This window comes from Sardina pilchardus, chromosome 2 (genome assembly GCF_963854185.1).
Source record: "Sardina pilchardus chromosome 2, fSarPil1.1, whole genome shotgun sequence".
Taxonomy (NCBI): domain Eukaryota; kingdom Metazoa; phylum Chordata; class Actinopteri; order Clupeiformes; family Clupeidae; genus Sardina; species Sardina pilchardus.
In genome coordinates, this window is record NC_084995.1 from 345,916 (window position 1) to 365,207 (window position 19,292).

At 42.2% G+C, this 19,292-nt stretch overlaps 1 protein-coding gene across 1 annotated transcript; it reads left to right on the forward strand.

Moving 5' to 3' along the window:
* The first annotated feature begins 369 nt into the window (after window positions 1–369).
* On the forward strand, window positions 370–18,435 carry LOC134059344 (uncharacterized). The gene is made up of 5 exons (XM_062515678.1): window positions 370–642; window positions 15,015–15,228; window positions 15,367–15,579; window positions 16,096–16,209; window positions 16,426–18,435. The coding sequence occupies exons 1-5, from the start codon at window positions 449–451 to the stop codon at window positions 18,004–18,006; spliced, it is 2,316 nt and encodes a 771-aa protein (XP_062371662.1). The 5' UTR covers window positions 370–448; the 3' UTR covers window positions 18,007–18,435.
* The last annotated feature ends 857 nt before the right edge of the window (window positions 18,436–19,292 follow it).

A 19,292-nucleotide genomic window follows, 5' to 3' on the forward strand; every position in this document is an offset into this window, starting at 1 on the left:
AGACAGAATCAGATTAATCAGAAATAGAATCAGATTAACAATAATCAGAAACGTATATACTGTGCGCACGCACACACACACACACACACACACACACACACACACACACACACACACACACACACACACACAATGTAGGCTGCCTGAAATGGTCAGAAGGGTTTGAGGATCATGAAAACATGGCAAAATCCACATGACTAACTGTAAAGAACCAAGATCAATTTTCATCAGATATAAATAACTTTTTCCCTAATTGTTTGCATTTACTAAATAGGCCTATACTTTTGGGCCTAACAATGCGTTTCCGATTCCAGGAAGTGGCTCCTGATAGCCTACTTGCTCCGCCATTCTACACAGTGCGAATATGAAGGCGCGTGGATGTTTTGCACGCATGAGTCTGCCGGCAGATTTTCAAAATGCACTGATTGTGGGCTAGGCATACTAGAAGATGGAGGATCATACTTATTCTCGAGAGGAGCCAAAACGAGAATTACACAGGGAACGAATATTAAAGAGGGAACGCGATAAGAGGCACAACAAAACAAGGGTGAACCTTGGAGTGGCTTTTCACAGATGGAAAAAAATCATGAGCAGCAAAGGTTTTAAAAGAGACACCGAAGTTGCCTGCTTTCTTCTCGACAGGTAATTCAGCCTATGTTGTGTAAATTCACAGTTTTATAGGCTTGTTTGCATGGTGGACCAACATTTTAGTGAGAATATCGTGTTTTAAACGATACAGGGGGTGAGAGTTGAATGGAAAGTGATTGCTTCTTCTAAAACACGCGCACCAGTGAAATCTAACTGTCTGCGTATTATAACTGCGTTCTTACTATGAGGGACATCCCAGATGAAAGGTGTTGTTATGGGAAACATTGCTACTGTTGCAGGCAGTCGCAGTGGTCTGAACCACCCAGTTGTGTTGCAGCAAGTTGCTTGTTTATAGAATGTTGCAGCTCGTCTTGTCTCGTCTCGTAGCCTAGAAATCTAGACGCACCCTAGCGGCAAAAAATAGGCCTAGCGGGATGCGAATTTTTTTGCAGGATGGTAGGGGAAGATAGCCTAGAAATCTAGACGCCCCTAGTGGCAGCAAATGTAATTTGGCTGGCGGGGCAGTCTAGCAACGCTCCGTAGAGTAAGGAGCTGAGAAATGGAAAATAATAAGCGGGTCAATCACAGCGTGTATAGAGTCAGTGGGTGGGCTTAACATAATGGTGACTGACATGCGACCAGAAGTTGCGACGGTAACGCATCCTGTTATTTGAAAATAAGAAGATGATTCGTTTAGCGTTATCCTATTGCGTGGAGAGGGAAGGTTACGCATCCTGCTACTTGAAAACAAGAAGATGATTCGTTTAGCGTTATCCTATTGCGGGGAGGGAATTTGAAAGACAACTGTTTATCCCACCCCTCCGATTGAGCCCTGTCTACGGTGAGTGTCCAGACCCTACATCTTGATGTGGGTCTGGCTCGTCAGGCTAAGGGGAAGATTCATGAATAAGGGAACGTGTCTCTGATTGGCCAGTCAGTTCTAAAATTCTAGTCGGCTCAATTTGAATATAAGTGAAGTACTGTAGGCTACAGTTAGCGGGATGGTCTAGGTTGCACCGTTAAAGTGTAACTGGACCCAATATGTTTCTTGAGCTGTTGATTGATTGAAATTACTCATAAGTTGTGACACTATTATCAGGGTTAATATTGACAAAAATCGTGTTTCTCGACAAAAGTAACATTTCGTATTTTTTTTGTTTTGTTTTTTTTTCATATTTATTATACAGGAAAGTATTAAAAGTAACAAAGTTACAGTTTAAAACGGGCCTGACTCAGTGAAAAACTGATTTACAGCAGGTTCCTGTTCTGCAGCACATACAACAAGTAACAGGGACAAGACACATCAGACATCAGCATTTACATACAAACAGAAGACAAACATAGACAGACTCAAGCAAAGACAGTGGTTTAAGGGTCAGTGTTTGCAGGTGTATGTATTAAAGGAGTAATTGTTTATAGTGTTTTTTGAATTGTGTGATGGATTGTAGTTCTCTAATATGTTGTGGAATGCCATTCCAGACTCTAGTAATAGTATATAGAAAAGATCTCTGCCCAAAGCCATTATTGTATGAGGGCACTGGGTGGAGGGCCGTGGAAACTGACCTAGTGACACGCACTTGAGGCATGTTGTGTGTTGGTAAAAGAGAGATAAGAGTTCGTGAGGTGCTGTGTTGAAGTTGAAAATAAAAAGGGATAGCGTGACTGTAAATAAAATTTTGAAAAGACAGAGCATGTGATTGAGAAAGTGCAGTGCAATGGTGCGTCCATTTAGGAAGATTACAGTGGATCTTAAGAGCTCGGTAATATAACCGTGCGATGGGTTCTGTAACTTCCTTTGTGGTGAGAGACCAAATTGGTAGGCAATATGAGATGGTTGAGAATACAATCGTGTGCAGATAAGTTTTGGAGACAGAAAAGGATAAGTATGATCTAATCTTATTGTATACATATAATTTCTGATTTAGCTTTTTGGTTAACTTGGAAATATGTTCACGGTATGTGAGGTGTGTGTCAAGTAACACTCCCAAATACTTGTATGATGTAGTTGTAACAAGAGTGTGATTTGAGATGGTTACAGGACTGGTGATGGACAGATGCTTTCTAGGGGAATGGAAATACATGCATTCAGTTTTTTTAACATTGATGGTTAAGTGATTGTCGTTCAGCCACTCATGCAGGAGTTGAAGATCATAAGACAATTTGAAGTTTATCACATCAGAATTACAATCAGATAAAAAAAGCACAGTGTCATCAGCATACATTAGGCATTTAGAGTAGTTACACACAGCTGGGAGATCATTTATATATAAAATGATTTTGTATTGGAGATATTGCTCTCCGCGCCTTCTACAGGTTGAAACATGCCATGGCATGTTGGTCCAAAATACTATTGGAATGCTGACGTTGTCCTGCACTTCTCGTCCAACACTACGTCACCGGGTCGTTACAAATTAGGAATGAAACGCCCCAACACCTGCTGCCCTGATTAGCCTACCTGTGATAAGCCATGTCTGTAGCACTCATTCCCAGATTGACACAAAATCACCATGGTTGATTGGCTGCAGCAGGGCTGCACTCCCTTCCAAATTTCCGAATGTCCTGCCCATTTTGAAAGCCTTTTTCAGAAATGTGAAGTGGGTGAAGTTATTGGGTGAAGTTACACTTTAAGGCCAAGCCTGCGTTCGACACCAAGTCAGTCAGTCCAATCAGAACGCTCTATCTGTGTACGGAGTCCTTGAGCCCGCCTTAGCTCACCTTTGACGCCAGGGGGCTGGACCATGCGACCTCGTTCGACGAGTTGGGTGTGAGACCATGTTGCACAACCATAGAGAAAAACGAAAGATGGATGAGGCTAACAAAGCGCACTCGTTTGAATCGGCTTTGGAAGAGTTAGACTTGGGCTTTTCTTTGAAGGTTGAGCAGAAAGAAGCACTCAAGTCATTTGTTTTAAAGAAGGATGTATTTGCCGTTTTGCCGACCGGCTACGATTGGTCACAAATGCTGGCCTATTACGTGTAGAGGCAGTTTGAAAGACTGTTCATCCCACCCACAGGCTTCAGCTCTGTGAATGGCCCGACCCTAGACTATACATTTCTGTAGGCCTATAGTTTGGCTTGCCAGGCAACTCGTCTCGTCTTCTCGGGAATCTTTGGTCTGAACCCTGCTTAAAACACACGCAACAGTGAAATCTAACTGTCTGCATGTTAACAGCGTTCTTGTTAGGCCTATTAGGGACATCCCAGATGAATGAAACTCTTTGTAATTGAACGCAATTTACAAAGACATCATAGCCTACCAAACTGAAAGCTAATATTTTGTCACTAGCAACCCACATCTGTCCTCTGTCACACACAGACAGTTGCATTTCAGGTCTGAACAAAAGTTCTTATCCGCTCAGGGGTGTCAAATTTTGGTTCAGGAGCCACATCAGCCTATCTGACCTCAAGTGGGCCGGACTAGTGAAATAATTGCAAAATAACCTTCGTCAACTCTGTCCAGAGGTCAATGGAATTGAAATAAAATGCATTTCACTGTCATAAACAACATTCATTTTTATACAGTTGAGTGGATACATTTTTATTAGGGCTATTAAATTAACTGATTAATTTCGATTAATTATTTTTAGGAAATTTAACTGATTAAAAAAAATAACGCAGATTAATCAATTGTGACCTTTGACCTCTAAGATACCAAATCAATGCAAAGAAACAGTGTTGACATTGAGGCCCGAGGCACTTTTTAATTTATTTCCTCAGCATATTAGGTCATATTATAGATTGTAATGGCCATTATTTGAACAGTGAAAGTAATAATTAAACAGTTTTTGAAGTTTAATGTCACTAATGCTGATTATTCAATGATTAATTTGAACTGAGATATTTAAAGTGCTTTAACAACAAAAATTCTATATGCGATTAATTTAAATGAATTAATCAGAGTATGTAATTAATTAGATTAAAAAATGTAATCGGTTGACAGCCCTAATTTTTATATCTGACCGCCAGAACCAACTCACCACACAAAACTCAAATGGGAGCGATGAAGAAAGTAAACATCCTATTAAATTGAATAACGAGAGTTGACTGAGAATATGTCCAAAAGTTGTCAAGGCTAAGTGGATCAAAATGTAGGCTAATATAAGACGGATGAGATACTGAGGGAGAACACTGTTCTGAGGTTCATTTTCATTAAACAAATTTCTTCTGCATGAAGCATAGCATATTGTCTCCTGGTTTCTGTTGGAGTTAGTTGGATGCAGCATGTATTGTGATTTGTTCTAAATGGTATCCCTGGACAGTTGAGATCCTCTTAGAGATCTGCCCTTCTGGCACCTGCAAAAAAAGACAACCGACTCTAGGTACCTGGTAGAGACATTACATACAGGATTTAACATACAGGAAAAACCTAGAGTGGGTACTTGTTGACATAAAAACAAAACAAATATACATTAGTTTACATACACATAACCTCTTGTAGGAATATTTTAGAATAACATACACTCACCTCCAATCCAGGACCAGCAACATCGGGGATGTTCAAGGATTTGTGCGCCAGTGCATTCTGGCTACTTTTTTTTAGTAGTTGGAGTTATTTTCCCCTAACCTAACCCTAACCCTGCCACTAATCCTAAACATAGGACCAGTAAAAATCCTACACTTTTTGGTCATCCATATAGAGGGGATTTGTTTTATGCCACACAAAGTGGATACCAATCAACTTCAAATGGCCTGAAACATACTCCTACACAATCTCTCAAACCATGATTTTGGCCTCAACACTTTTGTTTTTTCCCATTCGTTTCAATGGGAAATAGTAACTCTTGAACGGAAGGTCGTAGACTCAATCTGATTTCCTTCGTCAGACATAATTTGACCATGAGGAACAAGCAAGAAGTGAAAGTTTTTTTCTACGACCTTTTAAACCAACTTCCGGTTATCACAGGATATTAGGGACACAGTGGTTTCAAAGGCGGGTTATACATTTCACAGTGTTCTCCCTCAGTATCTCATCTGTCTTATATTACATTTTTAGCCTTGTGTGACTTGATCCACTTGGCCATTTTTGACAACTTTTGGACATATTTTAAAGGATCAATAGAGTAAAAATGGGATATAAAATGTTTATCCTGTTTACAGGATAGTACGGAGCCCGTGAAGGGTCAGGTGTGTGAATATTTTTGAGTGCACTTTTGCGTTCCCTCGCAATACTTTTTGCGTTCCCTCGCAATACTTTTGCGTTCCCTCGCAATACTTTTTGCGTTACCTCGCAATACTTTTGCGTTCCCTCGCAATAATTTTGCGTTCCCTCGCAATACTTTTTGCGTTCCCTCGCAATAACTTGTATGTATGCCCTTAAGCCGCAGGTTCCGTTTGCGGAGTGGGAGGGGTAGAGAGGGAGCAAGGGTGTGTGTGTGTGCGTGCTGGTGTGTGAGATTGGAGTGGGAGAGAGAGGCATATGTTACAGGGACCTGAGTGATGTGAATGTAGGCTATATTATAAAGATCACAAAATAAATTCTCTGATCCAAACCACTGTGCAAGTTATTAACCCGCTGCTGTTGTGAAGGAGAGAGGGAGTTAACCCGAGTCAATTCAAGTACCTCGGCCCTGGAGCAGCCAAATATAAGTCTCCCCTGAAATCTCAAACTACTGAGACGTAAACAAAAGTTAACATTGAGCTCCGTACGGTGGCTAGCCTAGGCTACATCAGGTTAATGCGCTGTCAACTCTCATGCTGCGCCGAAACAAGCTGTTTTTCTTTAGCAGACGCTTCAGAGTTTTCATGCTTATAATCACATTGTGTCTCACAGACAAATCCGCCAGTATATTGCTGTAGCCTATGTGAGCCCCAGGTTAAAGTAAAACTTAATAATGTCCAGATTATCCATGAGTTGAACTGCAGTCCATGTAAACCTGTATGGTGGGCTAATGCATGGAGCCCAAGTTGACAGGAACACATACAAGTTATTGCGAGGGAACGCAAATAATATTGCGAGGGAACGCAAAATTATTGCGAGGGAACACAAAAGTATTGCGAGGTAACGCAAAAAGTATTGCGAGGGAACGCAAAAGTGCACTCAAAAATATTCACACACCTGACCCTTCACGGGCTCCGTAGGATAGCATTCCGATCCCTCAAACAGAAAAAATGGGTTTACACCCCATATTGTCCTTCTAAGAGGTTCATAAAAACACCTCCTTCAGACAAGACAATTTTTCATTTTTTTCTAACTTCAGACATGTGCTGAGGGGATATAATATTAAAATGGACAGGTCGGATCCACCGCATTCACATGGTCTACAAAGTGGCATACTATTGTGGGGGAAAAGAAATGTTGGATTTGCATTTAATCTTGTCCTTGAAAAAAGGCAATACAATAGGAATACAAAAACCTACCATCTCAATTTCTTTCAGCATGTTCTCTTACTCATGGACTATATACATGTAAAGTTTAAAAAATGTGAGTGCTATCCATTCGTGACCATAAGAAAACAAAACCAGTTTTTTTTCATTGCTTTAATATGGGTTTGTTTCGATTAATAAGTCCTCAATGTCTTTCAACTAAACAGGGTACTGCCCCAGTGTTCAAATTTTTAGAAAATAATATGGTAGCCTTAAGAGAGGAGAGGGGTTTAGAAAAAGTGGTGCTCATTAAATACAGGAATTTTCAGCCTTTTTTTAGGACACTTCTATCCACATTTGAAGAGCCATATCTCAGAAACTGATCAAGATACCAAGCTAAAATGTTGGTTTTCTTCTAATGAGACATGGAGGAACATTTGGACCAAAAATCAGGAAAAACTGAGGACCATGGTGTCGGACCTGTTCCAACTGATATGGAATTGCCCTTAATGGCCTTTGACTTCAGCACTGGACAGCCCCCTTCCAATGACCCTTCCCTTGGCAATACTGACAAACCTGCTCTGCATCAGAGGTAGCACCTGATCGGTCTTGATTACTTGGTAGAGGATTACCTTTTGGGAAAGAACAAATTTGCCCACTTGCTGAATGAAGACGTTCGCCAAAATGAGCTTTATGTGTTAGTTTGTGTTCATCTACCAATACCACAACATCTGCCTCGTTCGCAGCCTGTTTTTCAGCAATATACGTCGCAACACGCTCTGGTAATGTGTTCTTAAATTGCTCCAAGACTATCAAGTCCGTCATGTTGTCAAATGTTTGAACGTTAGAGGCGACGCACCAGCGATGGTATTGTAACCGCAAATTTCTCGCAAACTCAACATTTGTTTCATTTGGACGTCTTTGCATACATCTAAACCACTGCCGATAGGCTTCTGGAATAACTTGTGTGATCTTAAAACTGACGCCTTTATCACTTCAATCTTTCGCATCATCAACACTCAGAGAGGATAATGCTCTCTGTGCTTTCCCCGTAAGAGTGCACTGCAACATAAGAGGATGATGCGAGTTAGGCCAACCCTGCACGTTCATTTTGTTCATTTAGATGCAGTCTGTTAATTTGCATTTCATGTTCCATCTCACGATGTTCCAACTGTAACCGTAGCAGTTCTTTTTTGTTTTGCAAATGTTAAATTTGAAGTCGGAGGATTTTTTTTCTCATCCTCAGATGGATCGACACTGCCAGACGCAACAAGCAAACCCTTTTTTGCACAAGGCCACATTCACTTTACGTTTTATGTCTTTCTTGTAAGCTGTAATGACTATAAGTTCTTCTCAACATTTTATGTCATACTGTTATCATTAACTAAAATGGATAAATGAGATACACATGAACTTGGAAGAGCAGTGACATTTCCATAAGCCAAATAACCATTCTTTTTAAGCAAACTCAAATACACAGTGGGCCGAAATAAAAAAAAAAACGGTTAAAGTCGAGGGCCGGACATATTCCAAATTTATTATGAACTTAAAATTGGCACATACTGCATCTGAAAGTGGCCTATTAGCTGTTCTTCTGTTGCAATAATAGGCCTGGACTCCGCCTTAGACTTCTTGTTTCAGATAGATTTGTAAAACTAACACGGGTCAAATGTCAAATTAAAAGAAACATCAGTGCCATTCATTATGCCTGTTTTTCTTTTTGCTGCAGTAAATTCTAATTATTTTTTTTTTTCCACAGGCAACAAAACACAACAACATTTCCTTCAATGACAATCCAAACACAACTATTAACAATCCAAGCAATACCACGAGAAAAGTGCAAAAAGGAAAAATATGTAAGGGATAATGTATAGAACGCCGGTCATTATCGGAAAATAATTCCCGACAGGACGGACAGAACCCCGACGCGCAGCGGAGGGGTTTTGCTTCGTACTGAAGGGAATTATTTTCAGCTTATTATATGGCTACTTGTCAAAACGAGAAAATAAACTTATCTCAATGTGTCTTTAGCAATGACTTGGCTACCGTTTCGTGGCTTCTGCAACAACTAGCGGAGTGAACCCGTTGCCATTGGCAGCGGTCATTATACCTTCGGAGCGGTCATTATGCAAATATAACGGACCGGTAGAACGTTGAGAGGCCCATTCAAAGTGAATGGGAGCTCCCTCAACATTCTAGAGAGCCATATAATAAGCTACATTAAAGCTCAGTTTATTGCTGATGTGCCCTTGAGCCTGAACCAGATACTTGACTTCTCATCTCACGTTTTGTTCGACTTCATTACAGAGAAAAGTTGTTCACATAGAGATGCTACCAAACATAGAGAGCATATGACCAATATGAGCACACAGCTGGGGCATTGTGTCAGTGAAACTGTGCAGGGCCCACTGAGTCATACTTTGACGTGGGTGTGTCACTACATTGGAGTTCAATCAACTCCATTTGGAGGTTGGTTGGTGCGTTTTGCCGTTTTCCACGTCTACTGCAAATGGATTGCTGAGCAGTTCCAATCTACTCTTTTGTGCATCGAAGTCGGTAAATTGTCGCGTGAAGTAAGCGCTGTATGCCGAGCTTTTTAGCAAATTGTGCACTTGGAAAAACGGACACCTGCTCTTTCATAGTTTGGCAGCACGGGAAATGTCCCAAGTTTCCTTGCAGCATTTGCGTCTCCCACAGGCACAGCTTGGTTTTAAAAGCCATCACTGCAGCGTGCATATCATTGATCATATGATCCCGCCCCTGAAGCTGCAGGTTGAGCACATTGAGGTGGCTCGTAATGTCACACAGAAACGCCCATTCACAACAAAACTTTTTGTCCCGAATCTCTTTCCCTTTGCTCTCCACGAACTGATTTCCTCACGTAACTCGAAACATCTGTTCAGCACCCTCCCCCGGGTTAGCCACCGCACCTCTGCCCCTGCCCCTTGTCCAAGTCATCCATAGACTTGGCCTTCAATTCAATTGCTATGCCGATGACATTCACTTGTATCTCACTACACCCTCCCTCACTGACCCTTTTCACAGTTTGCTCACTTACTACTTGCATATCTACATATTTAAAGCTGTAGATGCATAATAACTTTCTAAAACTCAACACCGATACAACTTCCTTCTCATCAGCCCCAAATCTCAACTGTCCTAATCTCATAGTCTGAGTCAGAACGTTGATGGTACACTTGTCAAATCTGCTTCTGTTGTCAGATACCTCGGCATACTGCTTGACCCCTCTCACAGTTTCAATCTCCATTTTAAATCTCTCTCTAAGACTGCATTCTTTCTCCTCCAGAAGTCTTCACCTCTCCCTTTCTACCACCGATGCAAAAACCCTGGTTCACTCTTTCATTTTATCCCGTCTAGACTATTGCAACTTCCTACGCATAGGCCTCCCCACTAAATCACTTGAAAGACTACTGTATATTCAGAACTCTGCAGCCACACTCCTCACTGATACCAAGAGATCTGCTCACATCACCCCTATTCTTTCTCAGCTTCACTGGTTACCGGCTGTGGCTGTGTGGGCAGCCGTGGTTAGGGCTTCGAGCTTGTCACCTAAGGGTTGCTGGTTCAATAAAAGATCATTAAGGGGCGGAGCAAGATACTTCATGAGAAGCCACTTCCTGGAACCCGAATCGCAAGAGGGGGGGTCAAAATCCCCCTTTATGCAGAGCAGAGGCAGCAACTGTTCCATTGAAGTCTATGGACATAGATCAGAATTTCAACTATATGCTAAAATCTCCATTCTCTAGAGTTAGGAATGTGAATTTTGGGCACAGTTTCATGACCCTCAACCCCTTCTGACCACTTCAGATACCTTTTTGGCATTTTTGAGCATTCCCGTTATGAATTTTGTTCGCAGACCTTTTCTGCTGCAGACCTCACAAGTTTGAAAATTAATTTTGGATCTCATATTCAGAGCACCCTAACACCTTGTGGGAATATACAAAGATTTTTTTTATATTTTTTTCTTTAATCTGCATTACCTCTTCTTTTTAGAAACACCAATTTGACTTGTCTTATGCAAATCTTTCTTTTTCATTTTCCACCCTAAACATGGACAAAATGCACCATTGAGATCAATATGTTTTGTCCCCACCTCGGCAATTTCAGTGATTCAGTGATTTTAGTGGCACCTAGTGGTTACTCTATACAAAACACACCTCTCAATAGATCTCAATGGTGCATTTTGCCCTTGTTCAGGGTGGGAAATTAAAAAGAAAGATTTGCATAAGACAAGTCAAATTGATGTTTTTAAAAAGAAGAGGTAATGCAGATTATAGAAAAAAATATTTTAATAATCTTTGTATATTCCCACAAAGTGTTAGGGTGCTCTGAATATGAGATCCAAATTTATTTTTCAAACTTGTGAGGTCTGCTGTTCAGTCCCTGATGGATTTTCTTTTCTCTTCATTGCTTTCTCGGAGAGTGTTTCTGAGAGTTTTTTCTCAATAAGAAAAAAACCCCAAGAGCCTATGTTGAGTAAAAAAGTGTCTTCTGAAGGCCTAAACAGAACCCAGCCAAGAACTCCAATACAATTTTGATCAACTTTGAGGGACTGCTATGACCATGCAGGATCATCCAAACTACTCGTGGTGATTTTACTGCATACTATTCCTATTTATGCACCAGCCTGCAAAATTTGAGCCTCCTACAGATTCTAGTTCTTGAGCAATGAGCTTGTGAACTTTGACAAAAAAAAAAAGAGGCAGAACAAATTTGACACCCCCCTCCCCCCGTAAAACTGGCTGATACTCGAAAAGTATTGATCTTAGCACAAAAACATTTTACAGAGTGTCTCCTGGGTAGCATAGGCACACATGGTATTTTTTTCAGATTTTTTTGAGACGCAAGTGCGTGGGCTCTGGTTGATTTGACATGGAATGACCCTAATAGTACTGACTAGTGTGGCAAGGCTAATTTCACGTCAGTTAAAGGTTGGGTACGGAATTCGCAAAACGGCCGGCAGATTTTGAATACATACAACCTCAAGTCCCGCCCTCCATGCACCAACGAAAATTATGCGCGAGAGCGAGCCAGGCTAAATGAAATGCCAGCCTGGCGTCTACAGCACTATGAGCTCTAGTCTCAATACAATCGCCCACATCAACTTCCCCAATTACATTCTTTATTCACCTCCAAAGGGTTGTAGGTAATAGTTCCACAAATCAGACAAGGTAGATGATTTTATAGCCTACATTATGGTAAAAGCACCTTAGTCTACCAGCCCTTTCGTTCGGAAATTCTAAAACAACGATGCATTTTAATACACCAAAATAACATTTGATATACCTTACATATTTCAGTAGCCATAGGTGTGTATATTTGAACAGAATCTGGTTTGGTTCTTACCAGGGCGTTTATCTTCTGAAATATCCGAGTTTAGTGCTGGCCCGCTGGTTCGCCTATTCCACTGTAGCTCCAAGCGGTTAAGTTTCGATTTCATGTTTACAACACTCTTCGAGTCACGGTAAAATGTAATTTTTGCTACAGCTTATTTATTGCGTGGGTGATTGAGTTTCCGTAGGTATCCGCTGCCTTAGTATGTAGAAATGAAGTGACACATACAACTTGAGGGGAACATTATGGGACGTGTAGCAGGCCTAGATAGTTTCGTTTCAGCACTGACTCGCGGTCAACAGCTTTCGTGCTATGTGCACGAACGGGTCGCGCGTGCGGAGGGGATGGGGATGGGGATGGGGAGGAGGAAGAGGAAGACCGTTAGATTGACAAATGAGCTGTGAAATGATGGTATGGGGTTTGGAATTCTATTGGCTGGAGTTTTTCGAGCCCTGCCCGTTCCGCAGATGATTGACATGTTTAATTTCCATTTCAGTGCTTCCAACTCAGTGGCTGTAAGTGGGTTAGGAATAGGATTTCAAGTGATTTTGCAAAAATGACCAAAAAAGCTCATTCCTTACCCTACCTTTAACTATGGTTTTGTTGTGAATTGAAGGCAAATTAATTCTGAAACGTAACATTACTTATGTCGTCACTTTATTATGATAGTATTCATACAGTCTTAACCTGTCTAATTTTATGAAAGTAAGTTAGCCTACCTGTTAGCTCGTTGCTGCCATAGCAGTAACGTAAGCAGCCAGGGCAGGATAACTTCAGAAAAGTGTCCATTTCTTGGCCCAATTGAATTGTTAAACATGACATTTTCTGGAGTCATGTAAAGGCAAACGTTTCCACTTGTCAAACGATATCCGTATAATCTGTCTCCTGTTACTGTTGTCAAATGCTGTCATTTGAATGTTGGTTTTGAGACAGCTTGGAGTAGTAGTGAAATGGTAACGTTCGAAGTGGCAGAACTGACGGCATCATGAACTCATATCCTATTTTAAACCATCAAAACGGCCAAAAGTCATATTTTTTTTTATGAAACGATTATATGTCAAATATTTGAATAAATCCCATAACTCCCAAAACTCCTTCAGCTCACCATAGGTCTCCATTCATTTACGGGGGAATGTTGCCCCTACCAATATGGCGGCCGTATTCCACATTCGTTCTAATAGAACTCAACGGACAATGCAGTATCTACCCAAGGGGGCAGCGAACGTTCGGAGAGTGTAGACAGTATGGCGGCCGCCATGCTAAAAAGTAGACCTAGCTAGCTGGCCATTCCATTGAATCCTATGGGGCGTAAGCGCCACTTTTGACATCAAATAACGTTACAGCTGAAGCGTTTTAAGCCTTTATATGAACATTTTCTATTGTCGGAGTGCATACTACATTGTAAAATTGGTGTCATAATCTCGTAACTGTTTTATCGGCAGAGTAATAAACTTTTTCCGAAATCAATGCTAACGTGGTAATGCGCATGCCTCCATAGAGAGTAAAGCGTCGCCATAGGGCAGACTCGGTTAGACTACGTGCCTACGTCACATATACGACACCTGAGCCTGCGCAGGAGACCTATGACAGAAATAGTAGACCAAAAAAAACCCTTGAAATTTGCTTCCTCGGTCTCTGCTGACGTCTACGTGATAGCTCTGTCCATATCTTTTACTGTCTATGTATCTACCTATATATATCTATGTCCCAGACTGCCTTAGCAGCATAAATGACATCACAGCGCAAGGCAGGATGGGAACACCCAGGCTATATTGTGACGGGAGAACCATGTCAACTTTGGATGCGGTTATCTTAGTGATAGTTTGTGTAATACTCCCAATATACATATCGTTGGAAAGCTTAGATTATGGCCGTTCGTGTGAGCACAATAACCTAATTTTGTACATTTTACCAAAGCGACTGGTTTCCCTTTGCAGGGTCACAAATGTGATGTTGCAATTATAATGAATGCTTTAGTGTCTTGTTTGTCTTGAAAATCACAAGATTGTTTGCATTCTTTAATGTTGGAACAATGATTGCAAGACCCACATTTGTAGGTACCTTTTGTAGTAGTGGTATTTGTAGGTAACAGTCTATGAAGCCAAGTGACCTGTTTTTAGCAGGGAGATGACTTGGTACTAACCTATCGCGTAGTGTGGGAGCCCTCTTAAAGCTGATTATTAGAGGTGCAGAAAACACTTCTCTAAGCACAGGGTCACTTTTGATGAGATTCCAATTTGAGTATATTACCATTTTTATAGGATTGGCCAAAGAGCTATATTTTGTAGCAAAATAGGCCTGGTTTTGTTTCTTTTTCTGAAGTAGCTCTGATCTAGGAGTGGACTGGGCTTTCCTGTAGGCATTATGTATAGTTCTGTTTGATAGCCCCTTTGTGAAAAATGGTCCATGACCTTGCTCCTCCCTTACCTCTTTAACCTTTTGATCCCTTAAGCTCCTTCCAAACTCCCTCAGGTCCTCTAGAGAGAGACATTGGGTGCCTCTCAACATGCCTCCTCGATCCTCGATGCTCGATCCTCGAGGGGCGTTCCCACTGATCTAACACTGGATAGACTATCCCATTGTTTCCCCCCATCATTCTTTATGTAGACCAGTGAGGATCGAGGCCCGAGGAGCGAGGGAGGACGTATAAACGCTGCATGAGAGGCACCTATATAGTAGACATATAGTGAACATAGCCATCACGTCTGTTATCACTTTTTGAAATCCAAATTTCATCAAGCCGTTAGACTGTACTCTGTCCTCTTGCAGCCATGCTGGTGCAGGCGAGGTGGTGGTGCAGTTGGAATGCCTGCTGCAGCTGTTCCAGAGGTGCTTTGAGTGCTGCAGCGCATGCAGCATCCGTAAGAGGCGTGAGGGAAGGGTCTTCAACGTGACGCAGAACTGCCAGCAGTGTCAAGCCAATAGAAAGTGGAGAAGCCATGAACCTGAACAGACCATCAGAGACCCAGCAAGCAACCAAGAGGTAGGGCCAGGTGCTTTATAGCCAGGAGATTGGGCCAGGTGAAATAGTCAGGGAAATAGTCCTAGACATGTTCTGTGTAAATTAGGGGAAATTAAGATTTATTAAGAGAAACAACTGCATGTGTTGGTGTTTCCAAAGGTTGCTGAGGAGACGGTGCTGTTGTCTTTTGGGGACTCTGGAACTGACGAAGAAGCCATAGATCGCATTGGGGACACAGAATCTGAGGAGGAGGATGAAGTCCAAGTTCAGGACGCATTGAGCCAAAGGAAGGACAATGAAGAAGACAAGGAAATCAGAGGTCTCCAATATGAGAACAGTTCAAAGGACTCTGGCCACATTAAGACAGAAAAGGTACCCAAATATATTTTTGGTCATCAGTGTGTAACCTACGTTGTGTTCGTCCCTGCACATGTCTGGACTCGGACCCAGAAACGTCAGCACCTTGGATCGGAAGTCGAGAGTGCTGACAAGGCCTAGGCTGCTAGCTTTCATGCCAGCAATGCCCTTGAGGTGTCAGGGAGTGAGGTTTATGGAGTAAAATGTGTCATCTCAAACTGAATTTGAATGTTGTTTTTGCATTTGAATTGCCGACCGAATTTGAGCAATTGTATTGAGAAACCGAATTTGAATAGTAAATGTTAGATTGGAACTGAATCCCAGTCAACTTGAAATGTTGGAATATTTTGAAATTGAACTCATTTGCTCTGATACATAAATTATCCTCAATGAAAATTTCGCTCTTTGCACTTTCACATATAGTTTTCACACAGTTTCAGTTTCAGACATTCTTTCTGTCTGGACAGATATTTTCTTTTTCTGCAAATGTTTTTATCAAGATAAAGGCAACTGTCTGTATGTCTTGTCAAGGAGGAAACAGTGGCCATCTCCCATGTGCTGTTAGAGTCTATCCAGGAGGAGGAACAGGACCCCAGGAGCCCCACTGCAGAGGCTGAACTGGCCCCGACAAACACTTCAATGCAGGCAAGTCTGATGTCTTAGTGCCAGCAGAATTGATAGCTTGACTTTTTATATGAAAGGGAACAAATGGCACAATTTGTGATTAAACAGATAAGCAAGAAAATATGTGGGAAAGCATATATTATACTTACGGACTTCATCTAAGACTAATACATGTGGGTTTATGGTAATAGTGTTTGCCAAAGGCCCAGTCTGAACAGGTGCTCTTGTCTTCTACAGGTGAATGACTCTTTCATCCATACACCTGAGGCGACAGTCAACAGGTTAAACGGCGAGAAGATTGTTGTGAAAATGGAGGTGGAAAACGACGTTGAAGTGAATGTGCAAGCTGGAGGAGAAGACTGTGATGAGGGTGGCATAGATGTAGAGGAAGAAGAGAACGAACAAGGAGAAGAAGAGTTAGAGATGCAGGACAGTGATGATGAAGAGTATGGTGCTGGAGATCATGAGGAGGATGATGTTGATTGGCATCCGGGCTCTGCAGGATGTTCCGTTCCCTATCCGGACAAAAACAGCTGGTCACTTCGGAAGAGCAATCAGTCGGAGCCAGAGATCCTCCTGCCACTGGCGTGGTGTTCTGTGTGTGCCTCTGGGTTTAAGCATGACTGCTTCAGACAGCGCCACAGCCGACTCTATGGATGCCTCAAATGTGGCACCAAAACACAGATGGGGAAAGATGGAGAAATAGCAGAGGTAACTGCCACCAACAACCAAGGAACCTGCACTAACCAGGAGTCCAGCACCTATAACAATCAGACCGTCTCTGATGGTGATGGACACAAGAGCACCTGCGGTTCAAAACAATGTCTTGCAAGTGATGGCAGCCAAGAGAGTGCCAGTGCAAATAAGCAAGGGCTAACCTCTAGTAATGGCAACCAAGAAGCCTCCAGCATTACAGACAACGTGAATGTTACTGCAGGGGGTTTGCACAATGACGTCCAGGGACAAATTCATGGAAGCCACACTGAGACCACCCAAAATGGCCACCAGGAAGAAGCCTCTTGTAGAAACCCTGAGCGAGCCCCTGATAAAGAGAACTCTCGGTCACTACACATTGACAAACTGGCTGTCCTTTTCAAGAGTCTCAATGACTTCAAAATCCATGCTATGCAGTGGCATGGCATAACAGAGTTTCGAGACCTCTGCACGGACTGTGGGAAGTTCATCAACATGGTCAACAGGGTCGACGGTGGACCCAGTCACATCTGTGAGCACAAAGCAAAGCCTATCATCTGTCCCAACTGTGGCAAAGGGTTTGCCACTGAGATTGGACTCCAAACACACATCAATCGAATCCACAATGAGAAGTACATACTCACCTGTCGCTACTGCCTCAAGGCTTTTAAGTCCCCTGAAGACAAGGGGGAGCATGAGGAGAGCCATGTAGAAGAGCTGCTGAAGTACCACTGCCCTCACTGCTCCCTACGCTTTGCAGACCGCCCCAGTTGGTGCGCCCACAGGAAGAGCCATTGGCCCAATGGGAAGCACATCTGTGAGGTCTGTAGTAAGGGCTTCCGTTTTGCTGGTGTGCTCGAGAGACACATGGCTGTCCACACGGGACAGAGGCCCTACAGCTGTAAGCTGTGCGACCGCTCCTTCAACCAGCCAGGTCACCTCAAGTCCCACATGCGCCTCCACACAGGGGAGAAACCCTTCAAGTGTCAGGACTGTGGGGAGTGCTTCAACCACAACGTCAGCCTTAAGAACCACATCCAGCGCCACCATGGACCAGGAGCTGAAGAGGGGAACAGCAGAAAAGGAGGAAAAGGTAGAATGAGAAGGAAAAAAAGAAACAGTTGAAATTCTTAATGCTAATGAGATGTTCAGGACAATACTGAGAAGGTTGAGGAAAGTCTGGCTTATCTGTTCTGAGTTGTACGCCTGTTCAAGATGTTCTGGGAGAAATGAAAGGATGGCACTTTCTGGAATTTTGCCGAGAGATCTACTGTGTAGCTGAGCCTCTGTAAAGGTTGGAAATCCCAAGGCGAGAAGGTTGTGCAGTTCCCATGTCTATTATAGGAGGATTTGGACTGAGAATAGCAGCACAAGGTGTTCAGAGAGGATGGCTACAGAAAGGGCTGTAGCCACCCTAGTCTTGTATTACAATAGTTAATACTAGTTTTGTATTACAATTGTTTTTTAGTAAAAAATACATCTTTCCTAATTTCAACTGTTTCGACTGTTCTGACTGGTTGTTCTCATTCTCCTTTCCTGAAAGATACTGTAACTTTTTGAATGCAGTTGGTATTTGCTATGGATTCTTTATCAGGGTTGGTAAGGTAACTTTTTGAAATAAAATTGTTTACAAATGGAGTTGCATAAACCTAAGCATGTCTATGTGTAAATTAAGTAACTTTAAATAATAGTTAAAGGAATAGTTCAGAATCTTGGACATAGACCTCATTTCCAACTTAGCCAGGGTGATGTAGGTCGGTGGATACCATTTTCAACACTTTTCATCCAGTCCTTATATTTGCAGGGTTTGCTGGTATAAGATGGTGCTGAGCTAGCGCACATCAAAATGAGGTCCTATGTCCAAAATTCCTAACTATTCCTTTAAACGTATCTATGTGTTGCCTATATGCATGGGATGTGCTGTAGGGAAGTGACTTTTTTCCTAGGCCAGAGGTGGTGTCTTAACTGACTGTCAATCACTGCTCACAGAGCAATGTACAAAACTAGAAGACAGAGTTGGGACACTCCTATTACAGACTATAGTGATCTCTTGTAGTAACTAACTGGTCCTATCCGGCAGAGAAGATGCCCCCCAGCACAGAGCCCTGGGGGACCCTGTGGTGAGATAGTGAAGTGCGGACAACTGTCCAAGCCACCCCTATGGTAAACAACAACCCACTGAGTTAGCATTCAAACCAGGAGACAGCAGAGCTCGGGATGCCCATGTTTGAGAGTAGAGAGAAGGATGCGGTGGTTAACCGTGTCAAAGGCAACTGATAAGTGATGCAGAATGAGTACCAATAACCCTGTGGTCGCAGTTTATTAAAACTTCATCATAGCTATTTATTTGGTCAGTCATCATCATGTTAATTTTAATGAATAAGAAGAAGAGAATAAGAATAAGAAACTGT

Bases quoted from the DNA above. Each gene is read 5' to 3' on its own strand.
- LOC134059344 (XM_062515678.1), top strand. From the start codon at position 449: ATGGAGGATCATACTTATTCTCGAGAGGAGCCAAAACGAGAATTACAC. The intron at 15,229-15,366 runs GTAGGGCCAGGT...GTGTTTCCAAAG, and splicing joins ACCCAGCAAGCAACCAAGAG to GTTGCTGAGGAGACGGTGCT. The intron at 16,210-16,425 runs GCAAGTCTGATG...TGTCTTCTACAG, and splicing joins CGACAAACACTTCAATGCAG to GTGAATGACTCTTTCATCCA.